The 19,320-nt window shown below is 36.1% G+C and overlaps 3 protein-coding genes across 3 annotated transcripts; 2 read left to right on the forward strand and 1 right to left on the reverse strand.

Moving 5' to 3' along the window:
* The first annotated feature begins 730 nt into the window (after positions 1-730).
* LOC132273816 (uncharacterized) lies at positions 731-6,742 on the forward strand. Its single transcript, XM_059774891.1, has 4 exons — positions 731-1,023; positions 2,222-2,327; positions 5,888-6,036; positions 6,202-6,742. The coding sequence occupies exons 1-4, from the start codon at positions 883-885 to the stop codon at positions 6,295-6,297; spliced, it is 492 nt and encodes a 163-aa protein (XP_059630874.1). The 5' UTR covers positions 731-882; the 3' UTR covers positions 6,298-6,742.
* Positions 6,743-6,971: 229 nt separating this feature from the next.
* LOC132273815 (dihydrolipoyllysine-residue acetyltransferase component 5 of pyruvate dehydrogenase complex, chloroplastic-like) lies at positions 6,972-12,213 on the forward strand. The gene is made up of 6 exons (XM_059774890.1): positions 6,972-9,029; positions 9,440-9,631; positions 9,734-9,821; positions 11,494-11,564; positions 11,704-11,787; positions 11,866-12,213. Exons 1-6 carry the CDS (start codon positions 8,166-8,168, stop codon positions 11,968-11,970), a joined length of 1,404 nt encoding a protein of 467 aa, XP_059630873.1. The 5' UTR covers positions 6,972-8,165; the 3' UTR covers positions 11,971-12,213.
* A 968-nt stretch (positions 12,214-13,181) lies between these two features.
* On the reverse strand, positions 13,182-17,128 carry LOC132273817 (LRR receptor-like serine/threonine-protein kinase GSO1). Its single transcript, XM_059774892.1, has 2 exons — positions 14,308-17,128; positions 13,182-13,725 (listed from the first exon to the last, which is right to left on the reverse strand). Exons 1-2 carry the CDS (start codon positions 16,853-16,855, stop codon positions 13,418-13,420), a joined length of 2,856 nt encoding a protein of 951 aa, XP_059630875.1. The 5' UTR covers positions 16,856-17,128; the 3' UTR covers positions 13,182-13,417.
* Positions 17,129-19,320: the final 2,192 nt, after the last annotated feature.

Raw genomic sequence — 19,320 nt, forward strand, 5'->3', positions numbered from 1 at the left:
CAACTAACTATTAAGTATTAATATATATATATATATATATATATATATATATATATATAAAGAGTTATGCTAGTTTACTGTTTAAAAAAAAAAAAAAAAGTTTCAAAGATACAACTTTTTGGAAATAAGAAAAGTTTATATATTAAAAATTATAACTTTTCAGAATAGTCATGTTAATAACTTTTTGGAAAAATAATTATTTTAAAATATATAAATTTTACGATATAAATTGAACACGAAAAATTAAATAAGCATGATTTTTAAAAATTAGGCATGTCCTTTCAGTGCCTCATTAACTTTTGTTTCTTTAACATTTGTGTCCTCTAATAAACGAAACAGTGCATATTTAGGAAGAAAATTTTAGATAATATAATTTATTAGTTTAAAAAGAGTGTTATTAACTCTCTCTTTTAATTGATGTAAAATGAAATAAAAAGGTATTAACTCTTTCTTTTAATTGATGTAAAATGAAATTAAAATATATATAAATAATAAAATAGAATCTTCTTTTATAAGGGATATGGATAGATATATATAGGGGAAAAAGAGACTTGTCACGCATTGTTTGAATTTAAAAAGTGTTATTATTAAAAAATAGACAAATTTGTACCTTCTACTTTACCTTAAACTTTAATAAAATTAGTCATAGTATCCATTAAATAAATTATTATTATTATTTTTTATGAAAAATTACTTATATTTCCAATTTTATATTGTTATTTTATTCCCCCATCAAAGGGCACATACAATCTTATATAAGTTTTGTTATCAAAAACAAGTTCGATTCTTTAAACGCTTCAGGAAAATTGGAGATCTACGGAGTCATCATCACCCTCTGTACTTGTTGATCATTCGATTCGTTGGGTGAAGATATTAGAGACAATGGAAGAACTGAAATCGACTATGGAGGACCACATGAATCAAATGGCAGATCTCGTTGAGAAATTCTCAGCAGAACTTCGCTCCGGACTGCGACCAGCTTACGACAACTTCATTGGTTTCTTCCACGCCATCGATTGGAAGGTACACCCTTTCTGTTTCTCTCTCTAGAAGTCCTCTCTCTCTCTCTAGAAACCCATTTTGATCAGGACATCTAAACATGTCGAAACAACAGCATATTCCATATACCCATCATGTTATATGCCAACCTTCTTGCTTCGTTGTGTCACTTTGATGTGTAAATTAGTGGAACCTGTAGTGTCTGAAACAATTATGGATTGTTCATTTTGAAATTTTTGTTTTTTGCTTTTATTCTGAATATTTTTCTATATTTCATTGTTTTCACTGATCTAACTTAAGCATGATGTGGTTTGGAATGTGGAAAAGTTGCTATATTGAATAGTTATATAATGTTTGATATATGAGTGTGCAGCCCGCTTCATTTTGTTCCAGTTCAGATTTTTGTAGGAGTACTTTCTCTCTAAATTAGGCTAAATATCTTGCTTTCTAGTCTAAGGTCAAATACAATATTGCTATGTTTGGGAGCATCGAATAGGCCGCTTGGATTTGGAATTGGGGAAATTTTAGTTCAATCTTTGTACTAAATTTTATCCAATTCCAAATCCAATGTGCTGATTCAGTGCTCCCAAACGCAACACATATAGGATTTCTTAAATGAGTTGTTGACGATGTCTTGTTTAGATTTAAATTTGGAATTAAGTCTAAGAAGCTCATTGGGGATTTAGAAGTTAAAAAAGATAAAAAGAAAGAATAAAAAGAAGAAGATCAAAAGATGCTTAAAATTAAAATGATTCCATTGAGCAACACATTAATTGGAATGAAAAATATTTTGACTGATAATTAAATAAATAAAAGAACTTTTATAGCTCTGATTTTTATAGAAATGCAGTTCAACGTGCTGTAGGTCTCCTTTACCAGATTTTTCACGTGACCTCTACACAGGGATGGACCCAGGATATTGAATGAGGGGGGTAAAAGTGAATTTTTTTTTTATTTTTTTGTATTTTTTTATTTTTAAATTTCAGGTGGGTCAATGGTAAAATTTCAAAGGTATATAACTGAAAATAAGAAAAATTACAACTACCTAATGCTTAAAAAAAATAAAAATTCAGGGGGGTCTTTAGGTCCGTCCGTGCCTCTACACATGAAATGGAAAAAAGATATCTCTGGTAAAATTATATGCAACAGTTATGTTTGCCTTTTACTTGTAGGCCTTGATTTCCTTTTGAAAGTTTTCATCTCTCTCTCTCTCTCTCGGCAGGAACCTTGGTTAATTTGCTTGATGCTGTCCCATGCTGCATTGCTGCTAATGACTCTCATTTCGAGGAGGAATATCAACTTTCAAATGTACTTGTTTCTTCTTGCATGTAAGTTCACCATTCCTTCCCAGTCAAATGCAACTTCTATTCATGGTAGGCTTGCTGCAGTGGTGCATGTTCATCTTGTGTGTGTATCTGTCATAAACGATGTGAATTTGCATCAGTCACAACTTTAATTCTTTCAAGGCCTGATATACCTACCAAAAGAAGAGGCTTGATGTATTGTCATCAGAGTCTTTTTCTTTTTGCATTCCTTTTTCTTTTTAATAAATGCATGGAACTTTTATTACTAATGTTTGGTGCCCAAAACAATTGCGGATATTAAATACAATGGCCAGTGCTGATAATAAAACACTGACTAAAGCAGAAAAAATATTCAATCTTTAGGAATCATCAAAATAAGTTCGACCCCCGAAAATTGAATGCAGAGGATATGCATCTTAGCAACATGATTTGAAATTTGTCCAGCAGTTTCCCTGTGTATTTTTTTCTTAAGGTAAGTTAAGTATGCGGCCATAATGGTTTCATTTTTACTTCTTTTTCTTGTGTTTCTTTCCTTTTCTAAATGATAATAATTAGATTAATAATAATTATAATAGTAATAATAATAATAACATCATTAAAAAAATCCCTTTTCGTCTGGTACCCTATTTGCTGAACTTTTCCTATGACGATTCGACTTTCCGCTGGTTTCCAGTTTCCTGCTGTCCCGGCTGTGCTCGTTTGCGCAGGTGTGAAGTCGTGAACCAACCCAACCACTCCTCATGTGGGTCACCTGAACCTAAACATTGAAGCTTCTTTCAATCCAGTCTCTATGGAGTGTGGTGGAGACTCGCGCAGACAGCTGACTCCTTTTCTTCATCATTATCCTGCCGCTCCTACCAACACTGGACCGTCGAAAGGATATTTCACAAACTTCTTCACAGTTAGATCAGTCCGCTTAGGCAGCATACTCTCATGAATATCGAATGGAAAAACACCGATGACTTTGACAAACATCCACGACTGTTACGATTGACGTAGAAGAGTTGATTGGAACTTATAGAATATTGACAATGTTGAGGAGATCATTTGTGGAGGTAGCTGGGTTTCCTGTTCTTGCACAGGGAGGAGAGGTGAAGGTGTTGTTGACCACCAGAAGTGGTGTGTTTTGAGGTAGTGACAGGGGCATATGGAAAAGATGAGAGATGCTGAGATCTTGCTTGGTGAGGCACTTTGACAGAGTAGTGGGAGGTTTATGGCAAATTGCAGAATGGGCAACTAAGACTTGGAGAGTAGGATGTGAAGTTAGAGTCTTGCCATCACCAAATTCCCTTCTATTGTTTGGAATTGGATAAACTAAGGAGGCCAAATTAGAAAAGAAAAAAGAAAAAGGTAACTCCACTTGTTCCTTCTTTTTATAAGTTGATTTTCCATTATAAACCCTTCTACTAACATAATGAAACATTCATTTTTTCTTCTCTCTCCACCTGTCTCAAATGCTTCAAGTTGCCTAAATCAGCCAAAGGTGGCACTCAGCCATCTACTGTATTGGCCCCGTGGCCGGTAGTGAGACTGACCGAACCCATGAATGATGTCTTTGTTGACAAACCCGATCATGTCATTCTGGGGCAAGAAATGGCATATATAAGGACAAGGACATCGGCGAGCATACTTTTCTGTTATTATTTAGAGGGAGCACCCTATTGCATTTCTCTTAATCCTCCCACTTTGGTATGAAAGCAGAAATGGTCTTTAGGGATAAATTACCCCTCCAATTCTCCATTTCTCTTCCTTTTCCCACCGCAAACCTAATAGAAACGAGATATAGTGTTCACCTGTCCTCCGTTTCCTTTATCTCCCACCAATTTCCCATTCTGAACAAGCTGTTTGTTTTCTTTTGACTTTATCAATAATTTTGCTTCTGTCAAAGGAGGACACCTGATGAGCAATGGATGCCTATTGTAAGCACACTTAATTACTCACTTCAAGGGTGTCTATGTATTTTGGGCGTCTAGCTATGCCTTCATTCACCTTGGGGAATACTCATTTAACCATTAAAGATAACAGTTTGTCTGCTTAAAGCATATGCTGAACAGTTTTAGAAAAGATCTAGCTTACACTCCTAGGAGTTGGTCTATAGATGTTTTATGTCTGCAGTGACTTTGATCAAGTTTTGGTTCTGGAAAATAGGCTACTTGATTGAACATGTGAACTCCAATTGCTACTACGACCATATATGTTTCCGAGTTTCCATCTTCAAGATTCATGATTGCTGCCTTAATAGTGCTGCTGTATAAGGGTATATATAAAATTTACAAAGAATTGGCCCAGGACTTCAAAGATGTACAGATTATTGACTTGGTAGATCACCAATGCGAAATATGAAAACCAGTGGAAGTAATAAACCTTGTAATCAGTCTAAACAAATTTTAAGTATGTTATTTGGTCATCATCAAATTTTATATAAAAAAAGGAGTACTACTTCACACCAGTTCAGAGATTCATTTATCATATCTATTCCTACCAGTTGTTTTCTTGGAGCTTGTATTTTTTACTTTTCTATTTACTGAAATATATTGATTTTAGGGATTTTCCATGCAATGAGTAGGGACTTAAAAGTGAATGAGCCAGCCAGAGATAAATACTGGAAAATCCAATTTCATTTGTAGTTCAGAAGCCGTCTCCTAGATCAGCTTGTGCTTGACAATAAAAATATGTGTGGAGTTCAATCTTGGCTCGTGATTTATCCAACTTTCAAGCTGAGATTGGCCATTCTGATTTTCTTGTACCTTCTTTGCCAAAAATTTATTGGTGGTTTTAGGGAACCTGAATTTTGGCCTTCTTGTTTGATCTTTATTGGTCACACACCATTTTGCAGATAAACAGTCTTTCAAAATTCTTATTAGAAAACTTGAGACTTGAAGGATTTTAATTCTCTTACCAGATGATTGTACAACTCAAAAGTGACTAAATAGAGTAACAGATCCAACATGAAACTCAGTTGTCCACATCCATTTGCATTAAGTCCATTCTACCTCTTTCTGTGATGTGGCTGATTCATTTGTTCTGAAGACCATCAATGTATTCCCAAGTATTTTAGAATTCCAAATCTGAGCATGGAAACTGTAGCTTATGAATCTGTTACATGGCAGCGTGGGAAAGCCATTGTGCACTATACCATTAAGTTCTTATGATAGGTGCCATTACTTTCAAACAAAGAAGGTGAACTGCATCCTATTCATTTGTTGTCATGGCTGGTTTCTAATTCTAATATAATCTTTAGGCATCATCAAAATTTCTGCATATGCCTTTACTGAAAATTGTAGCAATGAAAAATATCGACCCATCAACTCAGTTATTTCCTAGATGCTGTTGTCTCATCAACGTACATCACCTGTGTGAGCTGATGATTGAACTTATTTTGTGGTGTCTGGTGCGTGGGTGGAAACACAAGTGAAAAGGTGAAGCTTCTAAATTGCTGAACAGCTTTCTGAATAGCTTGCGTACATGTAACATTCGTGTTCTACTTTCTGTGCACAAGAACATACACACGTGAACATAACAAAACTCTATGTTCTGAAATACTGTGGGTCTTGTCTTAACTCTTAAACATTAATCTGCTGCAGTGGCTGGTGTATATCTTGCCGAGAGGTTTAATAAATTCTTGGCTGGTAACTGGAAAATTTTTGCCAGCCAGAATTATTTCGACCCACACGGACTCTTTCTCTCCGTCATCTGGTCTGGGCCTCTTCTTGTAATTGCAATCATCATCTTGGTCAGTATTCACAATCTCTTCACTTTTCTGTTAGCTTTTCTTTTTTTCGTGATTGGAGTAATATCCTTCTCTCCCCCTTGGTGATTCAAATCCCCTCCAGTCATCATACTTAAACACCTCATAGCCTCCGTACCTGAGCTAGCTGCTGCTTATTATATTTTGCAGGTGAATACCCTTTTTACTTTGTGCCAACTAATTGTTAGATGGAAAAAGGCTGAACTCAGACACCGTGCAAGACTTTCTCATAACAAAGAAGAGTGATATGATATACTCACTTTTGTTCTAGATATGCAAGGGATCTCTTATTGGCTTCATTTTGGATAAATTTTTTATGTAGCGTTCTGGAATTAGGTTAAAAAACGGTCACGTGCTTTATCTTTCCTGAGATCTTGTGACATGCTGGTGAACAGACGGGACCTTTCATTCAAACTTGTGCACCATTGCATACTGCACATTATACTTACTGGATTGGTTCACTTCCATTTGTGGGGACTATTCTTTGGCAGTGTATGCTCCTACTGTACCCAAACTAAAAATATAGCAAATCGTATTATTTTTTCTTTCGAAAACTGTGCATTCTGGCAGTTTAATTTGGGAGCATTTACGTTATTTTGGGTATTGATATGTGTAATGATTGTCACTCTTCTCTATCATTTAGCCATCTCTGTTTCTGCAGAGAGTATGAATGACTAATGTGGTTGGATGAGATTATATTCTTCTGTGCTAGAAGCACCAAGGTTCTTTCCTTCTTTTCTCTTCTAGCTTCAGGTTCTTAACATAGTAAATCATTGATATTGATTCTATAAAACTGGCTTTGATTTATAGCATTTGACAACAGCCAATGGTGCCATCCATTTTGCCCAGTTTACAGAGCGTACTGTTGGCATAGCACCGGACCCAAGAAATCCGGTTAACGGATTGCAACGGTTAGGAATTATTGCTCATATTTCTTTTAGAATTTGGTTTCTATTTTAGAGTTATTTTGTTGTGGTAATTTTTTTTGTAGAGAGAAGTGTTGGCTCCAAAAAATTGTACATTGTGCATCAAGAAATTGGGTTTGAGACTCTATAAATAGATGCTTAAGTTATTGCCCGAGTAGAGAGACATGTAGATAGCTATCCTTAAAAATTGAAATTAGTGTTTATTTATATCCATATTTGCTAAATATAAAAAATGTAGGAGTTGTGTTTGGGAGTGTATTTTTTATTTAAGATTCTTTTAGTTTCAAATCTAAGTGGCTGATTTAGTAGTAGTGTGTTTGTTTTTTTGGGCACCCTTACGGGGATGGTATGACTAAAGTCGATCCAACGAATTTGCATAGCATGAGAAATTAGTCTTATTTAAAAAATAAAGGAGAGATCAGTTGTTTGACCATGCAAATGTTTCACATTTTTCATAAAATTCTTACCTCCATTGACGAACACAATTAACTTTTGACTAAATGCTTTACTATGTCAACATCTCTACCAAATGTTCTTTATTATCACCAAGCATAGCTAAAAGTGAAAATTTCAAATTTGAAACAATTTTTATTCCCTAAGATTGATTATGAAAAGTTTGATGGAGTTACTATAATTTATCCTCAAATAAAAATAGATAAATTACACGGCCTTTCTTAAAATTTATTATAATTATAGAAATTTTTTTATAATTTGAAAAATTATTCGTACCTTTCTTGAAACTAAAACTAATCTACACAGACTACTCTTTCTAGTGACAACGTTAAAAGATTCTCATTTTTATTAGAGATTTAAGTGTTTTTTCAAATTATAAGAGTTTTATGTAATTATAAAAAATTATAAGGGACATCCGTGTAATTTACCTAATAAAAATCACAAGAATAGGGGAGGGAGAAACAGGAATACACTAAAACAAAGGGACAAGAATGCAAAACTCCGGCGAAGAATAAAAACACCAAATCAAACCCATCGCATTCACCGGCGAAGGTAGTTGTGACCTCCGCCCAGTTTCGATGCAGTCGAGAACACTCTCTCTTCATCATTCCTACCACCACCACCTCACCTTCTTCTTCCTCCTAAAACACACTCTCTCTCTCTCTCTCTCTATATATATATATATATATCTTTTCACGGTCACATTTTTTTCTATTTCTCTCTCAAGACCCACCAATGGCTCACCTTCTCAACACCGCTTTCATTCCCTCTTCTCCATCTCTTCGCCGCCAATGTACCCATTTCTCAGCTCCACTCCACACTTCGAGAAAGCCCATGATTGTATCGAAGATCAGAGAGATTTTCATGCCGGCGCTGAGCTCCACCATGACCGAGGGCAAGATTGTGTCGTGGGTCAAGTCTGAGGGTGACAAGCTCTCCAAAGGCGAGAGTGTAGTCGTCGTCGAGTCCGACAAGGCCGACATGGACGTCGAGACCTTCTATGACGGTTACTTGGCCGCCATCATGGTCGACGAAGGCGGTGTCGCCGCCGTCGGATCCGCGATCGCCCTTCTCGCCGAGAACGAGGAAGAAATAGACGAAGCTAGATCGAAGGCTAGTAATTCGTCTACTTCGTCTTCTCCATCTTCTTCGGCTGAAATTTCAGATTCGCCTCCGCCTCCTGCGACGGCTTCGCCCGAGAAGGTGGAGGTCGCGGCGGTGTCAATGCACCCAGCATCTGTGGGAGGGAAGAGGGTTGTGGCTTCACCGTATGCGAAGAAGCTAGCAAAGGACTTGAAGGTAGCTTTGAGTGGTATGGTGGGTAGTGGGCCAAATGGGAGGATTGTGGCCAAGGATGTGGAGGCCGCGGCCGCGGCCGCAAGCGGTGGTGGCGCTGTGTTGACGGAGGTGCCGAAACCGAGTGTGGGTGTGGCTCCGACTCCGGTAACGGGTAGTCCGGGGATTGAATTGGGTTCAGTTGTTCCATTTTCGACAATGCAAGGTGCTGTTAGTAGGAACATGGTTGAAAGTCTAGCTGTGCCTTCATTCAGAGTTGGGTACACAATTTCAACTGATGAACTTGATGCTTTATACAAGAAGGTAACTATTTGCTTACTCAATGATTAATAATGCTTTGTACATTTTGCTTGATATTGGTGAAAATTTGGATTTGGGTTTTAGACAATTAGTCATATTGGTTTGAAAATTGAGCAAATTTAGAAAATTCAGATTGAGAAAAGTCTTAAAACTCGGTGCAATTTGATAAAAGAAATATTAAAATGCATAAACAATGAAATTCATCATGATTAATAAACAGAGATGAAAAATAATAATAATAATAATTTGTTTAAATTTAACAGCAATTTTGTGAGGTCGGATAGAGTTCTGAGTTGTCGCAACATTGTGAATTTAAAACCATGTATTGCTTGATTTGGTTCTTTAGACAATTAGTTTATAGTTCAGTTAATGCACATTTGTTTTGCTGTTGATTGTGTTGCTTAATATTTTAGATAAAATCAAAGGGAGTGACTATGACAGCATTGCTTGCAAAGGCGACGGCACTTGCATTAGTTAAGAATCCTGTCGTCAATTCTAGTTGTAGAGATGGTAAGAGCTTTACGTATAACAGTAGTATCAACATTGCGGTTGCTGTAGCCATAGATGGTGGGTTGATTACGCCGGTGCTTCAGGATGCTGATAAGGTTTGTGTTAGTCTCACTTGGTCAATGCAATCTTATTGCCTTTGGGTTTTCCAGATTTGAATTGTTTCAACAAAAGGGGCCTTGTTGCAATCTTTGTTTTAGGCTGATATATATACATTGTCAAGAAAGTGGAAGGAGTTAGTTGATAAGGCCCGGGCCAAGCAGCTGCAACCTCATGAATATAATACAGGTATGCTTTTTCGGCTGTTCCTTTGGTAAGAATAGGCCTTTCTGTTTGCTCAATGATTAGTATACATATTATTTTTATCTAATTGTGTTTCTTTATCATAATCTGATTGATGCCATTTTATTTCTCTCCACTCGTAGTTGATCCTCATAAGTTTTTTCTTCTTAAATTTAAAACATCAATTTGTGGATTGGTAGCTAATGCTTAATGTCAAAATACACTGGAATTATGTTGAAAGAAATCATTGATTTCCTTACTTAGATATCATTAGTTACTATTAGTTTTCTTGAAAACATTGGAACCCTAAATTAGAATATGTAACTACATTCTAAAAAATGCATTGCACTCCTAAACTGAGTTGCTTTATCAGATAATATGTTTAAATTTTAGACACACTATATAGAGTTTTCTTAAGAATATCTTAGTACATGTTGACAACTTGAGCACTCAAAAAAAAAGAGAGAGAGAGAAAGAAGCTAACTTTTGAACATCTAAAGTATGTTATTTGTTAAGTGTATGTTTTGAACGTCAGAGATCTTTGTGGAAGAAATACATTGAGCTAAACTAGTTTAATTAAATTAAATAGCTAGATTATAAGTATTATTTGTTCTGTTTAAGAGTCCCGAGGTCAAAGTTCCTCCCTCTTAGGCATCAATGGTTACCCCTTCCTTCAGGATTTTCTCACAGAAACATCTGATGCCGTTTTTTTTTTTTTGGAAGTTAAAGCAAGCACACACACTCATTATACACAAGGCCCTAGTGGGACTTGAACCCTCAACCTCCCCATTTGGTGAAGAGAGGTTATACCATTGGGCTAGAAGCCCTTTGGTCTGATGCCTTGTTTCTTAGTGTCCTTTTCTTTATGTACGTGGTGCATATTATACATGCCTACACAGAAATCCTACTTCTTTTGTTTTTCTTGTTCTTTTTCTTTAAAAGAAAGTTCAATTTTGCATTACCAACAAGAATTAGGGAAAGAAGGGGATTATAATTTCTTGTGTATCGGCTTACAGTAATAAAAATAGACTACAAACCAAGAGTTCTAAAATTCTATTTTTGCACTTTTTGCGTTAGAATGTTAGAGAGGGATTGAGAGAGTAAAGGAAAGGCCAAGTGGAGGATTTGAACTTTCTATGGATTGAGAGAGAAACTTATAAACATTTTGTAAGACAAAAAAGTAAATCTAAAACTGAGAAAAGAAACAACTAAGAATCATTCAAACTTCAGGGTTTTTTTCTTAGTTTAATTTCTTTGAGAGGGGATATATTTACAATTTCAAAATAATATAGTTTCAAAGTTGAAATAAAAAAAAATGTTGAGTGGGGGCACATTTACAATTTCAAAATAAAATAGGTACAAGGTTGAAATAAAATAAATGTTGAGTGGTAGCAATTGCCCCCACTGGACCCTTACCAGCTCCGCCACTGGTCTCTCCTAGCCGTACTTTTTTATAATTTACCGTGTTCGTATTGTGTCATGTCGTATCCATGTCCCGTGTTTGTATCCCCATGCTTCCGATGTTAGTATGCACTATGCAATGGATGGGATATAATGATGCTATCCCATAGACATTCTTTACCAGCTAGCCTGTTGTTATGTTGATTACATCCCCTGCTTAATTTTACAATAACCTTGTTAGAGATGTGCTTATTATGGCTTTTTACTGGTATTGCAGGTACTTTAACTCTCTCTAATCTTGGAATGTTTGGAGTGGATTGCTTTGATGCCATATTGCCACCAGGAACTGTAAGTGTCAATACTTAATTTGAATGTCGTTGTCTCTGTTAGATTACTTGCCAGAAGTATGCATGAATTAATTGGGACTGCATTGTATATGAGTGGACACAATACATGAAACTAATCCATTGCAATCATTCTTTTGCAGGGTGCAATCATGGCTGTTGGAGCTTCCCAGCCTACAGTTGTTGCTTCGAAGGATGGTCGGATTGGCTTGAAAAGCCAGATGCAGGTACTTTTTCATTTACAAAACTTTGACAAGAATTAATTATTTAACAAATTCTTACCCAGGGAAATGTAATGTCTACAGGTAAATGTTACCGCTGATCATCGTGTCATATATGGTGCCGATCTGGCTTCATTCTTGCAAACCCTAGCTAAGATCATCGAGGACCCTAAAGATCTTACTCTCTAGATGCTTCCTATCGTCTGGGATGACGTTCTCGTAGCAAGTTCCAGTGGCTCTAATCTTGCATCTTTATGGAGTAGGTTTATAGAGAAATTCGGGAGCCAATCACTACCTGCTCAATCATATTTCTGTGAAGATCAGCTGGATCGGAACTTTGAGAGGAAATTCTATTTGCAATTTATCCTTGGTCTCTTGTGAGTTACAAATTTTCAAGATGTTGTCTTATCAATGAAATGTTTTTGTTCATTAGTTTGCTGAGGGTCTGATTGAGATCTTGGAGAATTTAAGAACAAAGTTATATGAGTTGAATATACATGCAATGACAAACTACTGTTTGAGAGAGGTTGCTTTTTTGCTGGACAGCACTGGTCTTGCAACTGGTTCTTGCTTAAATCAAGATCAGGTCACTGCAATTTGAGAGTTTATTACAACTAGAGAAATATATGATTTCTGTTATAAATTGGCCCCTTTAAGATCTAAAACTGACTATTACTTTTTGGTATTCTTTATAAAATCAATTTCCATTTCCTCCAATAACACTCCATGTGCATTAACATACACATACTGTTATGAGAACCATTACTGTATTCAAACCCACTGTCAAAGGGCCTGTTTGGCATTGTTTTTGTTTTGTGTTTTATGTTGCGGGCGGTGTACTGTAGCGAAGCAAAACACCGAGTAAGTTTTGTTACAATTTGAATAGTACTGCGTTTGTTGCCGAAAAGAAGCAAAACCGAGTAACTCTTTTTACGATTTGAATGGTACTGCGTTTGTTGCCGAGTAGAGGCCCAAAATTAGAAACACCAAATTCGTGTTTCCTAACGTTTTCACACTATAACAAAAACACCTTTTATAGCTAGTTATATTGATTCTCAATCTTGCGCCCCTTTTTACCAAACATGTTTACTGAAACATTTCTATTTCGGACAAAAACAAAAACGCAAAACGAAAACAGTTGCCAAACAACCCTAAATTCCCCAACTAGGTTTCCTCTATGACTAGAGATGGAGTATTGATTAACATAGTTGATTTTTATATTCAATCAGTGTAAGAAGTAACCTCCATGGATCCTGAGCATGTTGCTAGCAATAAGCTATATGTTTTCTCTATAATGTATAAAATGATCAGCTTGAATGAGAGCATCTTATAAGAAAATTTTCCTTCAAACAGGAGATTAACTTCTGATCTCCCTCATGCAGATGGTAAAAGGATAAAAATGCAAGTAAATAAAAATGATCAAGCACAATACCATTTAGTACAACAATTCCAAAAGTTATCCATGTATTATATATACATGGAAAGAGAATAACTTCAATCTATTACATTCAAGAGGAATTCTATAATCTAACAGCTCCTCCACATCTTGTATGGGAAAGGTGTTCTCTATATAACAAACTTCACAATAACAATTGATCATCTCTGCTACTGGGTTGATCCTTACACAGAGCTAGGTTTATCTCGCGTTTAGGATCATACGTAGCACGCTCTTCATCTTTGGCCTTGATTCCGGTGAGACACTAACACAAGCCAAAGCAATCTTCAGTACTGCTAGCATCTGGCTCCTAATGGTGATCGATGTTCTGCTCACGCTAAAATCAAGGATGTGATCCCACTTACCCTGCTGAGCTGAGTTTTTCAATACCCACTTGGCTAACTCAGTCCCTTCACTGACTGCTGGCTTTCCCGTCACCAATTCCAGCAGAATGACCCCGAAGCTATAGACATTCCCGGCCATTGTTACCCTCATTGTGTAAGCATACTCTGAAAGCCGAAAATCAGAAAACCTCATAAGGTATACTAAAACAGCAAAACTTTAGTACTATGCTGGTTTCACCCTGGGGGAGATGGTACAAACTCAAGAACAAAATGAAACTAATGCATGCTAGGAAAAGAAACATATGCTATAATGTTAGAATCACTGAACAAATTATCATTTAATCACAGTATTCGAGTTACTAGACAAAAATTCAAGAATTATTGAATCATCTGAAACAATTATGTCCATCTAAGACCTTGCATACTCTGAAAGCCGAAAATCAGAAAACCTCATAAGGTATACTAGAACAACAAAACCTTAGTACTATGCTGGTTTCACCCTTGGGGAGATGGTACAAACTCGAGAACAAATTGAAACTAATGCATTATGCATGCTAGGAAAAGAAACATATGCTATAATGTTAGAATCACTCAACAAATTATCATTTAATCACAGTATTCGAGTTACTAGACAAAAATTCAAGAATTATTGAATCATCTGAAACAATTATGTCCATCTAAGACCTTGCTATAAATCAGAATATGGGATATTGTATTCAATTATCTAAAGGTTAATGAGTGTATTACCTGGAGGAATATAACCAACAGAACCAGCAACTGTAGAAAGGCTGCCTGTGCTCTTAGAAGGATCAATCACCTTACAAAGCTCAATGTCTCCGACCTGAGGCTCCTTTGGGGACTTCAGCATAACACTTTTGCTCGAAAAGTCAAGGAGGAGAATCGGACCAGAACTACATCCGTGGAGAAATGCTAAACCCTGAGCCACTCCAATTGCTATACTGTAACGGCTTGCCCAATCCAAAGTGTTTCCCAAGCTACCACGCAGAACATCGAAAAGGGTACCCTTTTCTGCGAATTCATAGAAGAGATAAGCACTCTCACTGGTCAAGACATATGCCAGAGGAGTCATGACATTTGAATTGTTCAACTTCCCCAAAATCCGTAGCTCTTCTCCAAATTTATCATGGCTACCCAACTGGAATATCTTGTCACTCCAATTAATCTTCTTGACAAAATAGCTTATACCAGAAGGCATGATGGCTTTGTAGTAGGTCGAGAACCTAGTCTTCAAAAAGATGTTTGAGGGGTCAGCTACTGCTTCCATGGCTTTGGTGAAGTCGATATTCGACCTGTGAATGCCATTTAAAGTTAACAGGTTGCCCTCAATAACCTGGGGTTGAGCAAGGCCTTCTTCTGGTTCTAATTGCTCATCATTAATCCTGTAAAATCGTTTGGAGATCGATAGAGCAATAAGAGCAACTACCCCAACAGCGAGGACACCAGCTGCAACTGCAACAACCACCGCCACAGAAACTGTTTTCTTCTTCTTTGGTGATTGTGGAGGAGACTGCGGTGCAGCTGCTGGTGCGTATATCAGACCCTTATTCCCAGTTGCAACAAGCACAACATATGATTTGAACTGTGGTACAACTCCAGACAGTTGATTGTTTGACAGTAAAACCTGCGTTAAGCCTGCCATTCCGGTCAGAAAGTCTGGAATCTCTCCAGAGAAGCTGTTGTTGGAGAGATCCAGAACTTCTAATCCAGTCAATTGAGAGAGAATGCGGGGGATAGGTCCTTCAAAGAGGTTGTTGCTGAGATTCAAAGCAATTTGCAAATTTGTTGGCAGTGATGTGATATTCCCACTTAATCTGTTCATCCCAAGTTGGAGTTCCAACAGAGAATTCAAGTTGCCAATTGAATTGGGTATTGGACCACTGAGATTGTTGCCTTGTAGATTCAAGTTGGAGAGACTATGCAAGTTTGAGATTGAAGGAGGTATCGAACCACTCAGTAAATTCCAGCTGATATTGAGTTTCAGCAATTTTTGTAACTGAGTAATTTGATATGGAATTTCACCATCCAACTTGTTGAATTGAAGCTTCATCTCCTGAAGATTGCTAAGATTACCCAACTGTACCGGCAACACACCGGTCAGGCTGTTATTAGCTAGATTCAACAGTGCCAACTTCTGGCACATACCCAACTGAGGAGGTATCAATCCACTCAAATTATTGTTATCCAGCTCCAAATACATCAACTGTTGGAGACTACCAAATGATGACGGTATTTCGCCATCAAAAGAATTGCTTCCCAATCTCAATCTCACCAAGTTTGGTGACATATTTTCAGGTATTGGACCGTCCAAAGAATTGTTGGACAGATCCAAAAACTGCAAATTTGAGTTCGACAGAAAGTCCGTCGGGAGCAACCCATGCAACTTATTGTAACTGAGGTCTAAATTAATGAGGTACATTGTAAGACCAAGTGGAAGTGTACCATTAAAATTATTCTGATTCGCTGCGAATCGGTACAGGGTTTTGATAGTTGAAAAGATTGGGGGGATTTCACCACTCAAAGAATTTGCAGATAGAATCAAAATCTTCAACTTGGTAAGGTTTCTAAATGAATCAGGAATTGACCCAGAAAGATTATTTGCACTCAGATCAACCAGACTCAAATTCCTATAACTTGATATTTCTATGGGGATATTACCAGAGAAATTATTCACAGAAAGCTGAAGCTCCTCCAAAACCATGGACTGTCCAAGCTTTACTGGAACAGAACCACTGAATTGGTTGTAGCTAAGGTTCAAACTTTTGAGACCAACCAATCCATCAAACTGTAAATCAATCTTTCCATTCAAAGAATTATGAGACAAGTCCAAGAATTCCAACACACCAAAACCTTGAAAAGTGGGCAAACGACCACTCAATTTGTTTCTACTAAAATTCAACACCATTAACCCACCAATCTGTCCACAACCTGTAATGAACCCATTTGGAATTTCATTCAAATGGTTGTTGGACAGATCAATAGACTGCAAGGTATCAATTTGGCAAAGAACAGGCCAAAAATCAGAGCCAGAAAGAGAAAAACCAGAGATAGAAAGTTGGGTGATGGAGGAGTTGTTGGGACCGCACGAAACCCCCTTCCACAAACATGGGTCTGAATTTGAATTGATTTTCCAGGGAAAATCAGGAGATGAGTTGTTTTTGAGAAGCTCAGAGAGTTTGAGCATGGTGTTTATCTGGGTTGGAGGCAATTGAGAGAACACCAATTGAACAATTGACAAGAACATGAGGAGAGAGTTAATGGGTACATACCTGATCATCTTAGCTTTCCCTCCAAAGTAATCTACAACTGCAATTTTTATTGTATAAAGTAGTATTATATATGTATCAGAAATAGATATATTCTATTTGTTTCAGGTGGGCAGACAAAAAGACAGAGGAACAGATTGAGGAGGAGAGGGAATAGAAGGGAGGAGGAGAGAGAAAGAGGGAGAGTTTTAGAGAGAGAGAGAGATTGGGGGGATTGCCAATGCCATGGGGAAGGCAGGAAATTTGTGGGAAAGATAAAAGAATGAAGGAAAATGGTTAGTGTCTGGCCTGTTGCTGGTGGCGTTGACTGGACTTATCACTGCCAAAGACTTGGACTAACAACAGTTTTGCATTCTTTGAAACGTTTAAAATTGGACTTTTGCTGACACAGTCATGGTCACTGTGGGCCCCTTCCTTTAAAGTATTTCCCAACTTCCCAAGTCTTTCCTTCCTGTGGGGACCTTCACATAAAGATGATGTGTGTATATTTAGGGTAAATTAAACTGAACTCTAGGTTTGAGTAAATTTTATAAAAATAGATCGTTTAAAATTTATTACAATGATGTTCCCTAAATTTGGATGTATGTGCTCATTAGCCCCCTTAACGTGATCTTTCCGTCAGAAACTTCTACTAAAATTTACAAACTGACAAAAATGACCTTCGTCAAACTCTCCTGCACCTTCATCTCCACCACTAGAACCTCCCTGCCAGCAAGGGCGGAGGTGTATGCTTTGGTGACTCAAGTCCTTCCCAAAATTTTTTTTATTTTTTTTTATTGGTAATTTTAGTTGAGTCCCCCCCCCCCCCAAAAAAATAAATATTACTAGTGATAATCCACCCAAAAACATATTAGCCCATCCCATTAACAATTTTTGGATCCTCCTTTGCTCGCCAGTGCCCGCCCCTCCACCCTCAAGTTCATGTGCAAGTGTAGTGGCAACATTCATCCTAGGCCGACAATCAACTCACATACAAACTGTTCTGGTTCTTTTTTTGAGTTGTTATAAGGTAATAAAATTGTAGCGTTTTCAACTTCCTTTGTTGGTAATATTTCAAATCGGATGACTTTTGGTTATGGTCTGCCCATTTATTCTTTTATAATTACTTATTACTGACATTGATTTGCTATTGTAGTATACAAAAATTTAAATTGGAATTTTTTTATTTCTCTTCATATGTTTTTGGGCAATCAAATAAATCATTGTGTGGTTTATAATGTTTATACGTATCTTGCAATATTTATTTTTTAAATTTATATTTTGCTTATTTTATGTGAAAAGATCTCTTAAATATAAGTGTGTTTTTGGAAGAAGATCGGGATGTTTAGGGAAGAAGATGTCAGTTTTAGAAGAAAGTAGCGATGGAATGGAGAAGAAAGGGAAGAGAATATAAATAGTGAGATATGATATTTACACAAATTAACGAGGGTAACATGGTATTGTAATTGAAACTTGATTTTTTATGAAAACATTATTAAACTATAAAAGTATATAAAAAACATTTCATAGTATTAGTTAACATTTGTGAGCATATTAACGGTTATAAGAGATATTATTGTAATAAATGTTAAATGTTACATTTATGTGAGATTTGTCCGAACTTTAGAGGAGATAGTTTACACATATATTTATATAAACATAATATATTATATATATATATATATAAATATAGATATATAGTAGGGTGACCGTGGAGTTCACTCTTGACTGAAAAAGGAGGTCAATCCGAAACGCGTGGAATTAAAATTAGTCGCAAAGAAGACCAAGACTATTAAGTCTAGAACTGCTTAATTATTGAAGGTAGTACCGGGAAAAAACCAATTTGCGGTTCAGGTTTCTGACTCCTAAAATGTAGAGAAACTTACTTGATTGACGGTAGAAAACTCAATTAAAAATATATATATATATACTAAATTAAATATATATATATATATATATATATATATATATAGAGAGAGAGAGAGAGAGAGAGAGAGAGAGAGAGAGAGCGAGCGTTTTAGTTTTTTATTTTCTCAGTACCATATTAGATGTTATTTTGGAAAGTATAAGTTTATAAGGGAATATGTAATTATTGTATTATATTTTTTAAAGTAAATTATCTTTTAAAATTTATTCAACAAAAAAAAAAAAAAAAATTATCTTTTAAAATTTGAATATGTATGTATGTGTGTGTGTATGTATGTGTGTGTGTATATATATATATATATATAAAATTTAAGTTTGAATTTTATTTCTAAAGCTTTGATATACTTCATACTCTCACGATTCCAATTTCGTTGCCTATTTTTTTTTTTTTTTAGTTGTCCCAAAATATTTGTTTATATTTTACATTTTTTTTTAATAAAATACCGTTGTATTTTTAATAATTTCAAACTTATTATATATATATATTTAAATTTAAAAGGTAACTTAGTAATTTTAAAATGGGACATTACAATAATTATAGGTCTTCTTAAAAAGTTCTACTCCTCCAAAG

This window comes from Cornus florida, unplaced genomic scaffold (genome assembly GCF_030987335.1).
Source record: "Cornus florida cultivar Cherokee Brave unplaced genomic scaffold, ASM3098733v1 CherokeeBrave_3.0.0_Hap2_Chr09, whole genome shotgun sequence".
Classification (NCBI taxonomy): domain Eukaryota; kingdom Viridiplantae; phylum Streptophyta; class Magnoliopsida; order Cornales; family Cornaceae; genus Cornus; species Cornus florida.

Bases quoted from the DNA above. Each gene is read 5' to 3' on its own strand.
- LOC132273816 (XM_059774891.1), top strand. From the start codon at position 883: ATGGAAGAACTGAAATCGACTATGGAGGACCACATGAATCAAATGGCA. The intron at 1,024-2,221 runs GTACACCCTTTC...CTCTCTCGGCAG, and splicing joins TCCACGCCATCGATTGGAAG to GAACCTTGGTTAATTTGCTT. The intron at 2,328-5,887 runs GTAAGTTCACCA...AATCTGCTGCAG, and splicing joins GTACTTGTTTCTTCTTGCAT to TGGCTGGTGTATATCTTGCC.
- LOC132273815 (XM_059774890.1), top strand. From the start codon at position 8,166: ATGGCTCACCTTCTCAACACCGCTTTCATTCCCTCTTCTCCATCTCTT. The intron at 9,822-11,493 runs GTATGCTTTTTC...CTGGTATTGCAG, and splicing joins ACCTCATGAATATAATACAG to GTACTTTAACTCTCTCTAAT. The intron at 11,565-11,703 runs GTAAGTGTCAAT...ATTCTTTTGCAG, and splicing joins CCATATTGCCACCAGGAACT to GGTGCAATCATGGCTGTTGG.
- LOC132273817 (XM_059774892.1), bottom strand. From the start codon at position 16,855: ATGATCAGGTATGTACCCATTAACTCTCTCCTCATGTTCTTGTCAATT. The intron at 13,726-14,307 runs GTAATACACTCA...TTCGGCTTTCAG, and splicing joins TGTTGGTTATATTCCTCCAG to AGTATGCTTACACAATGAGG.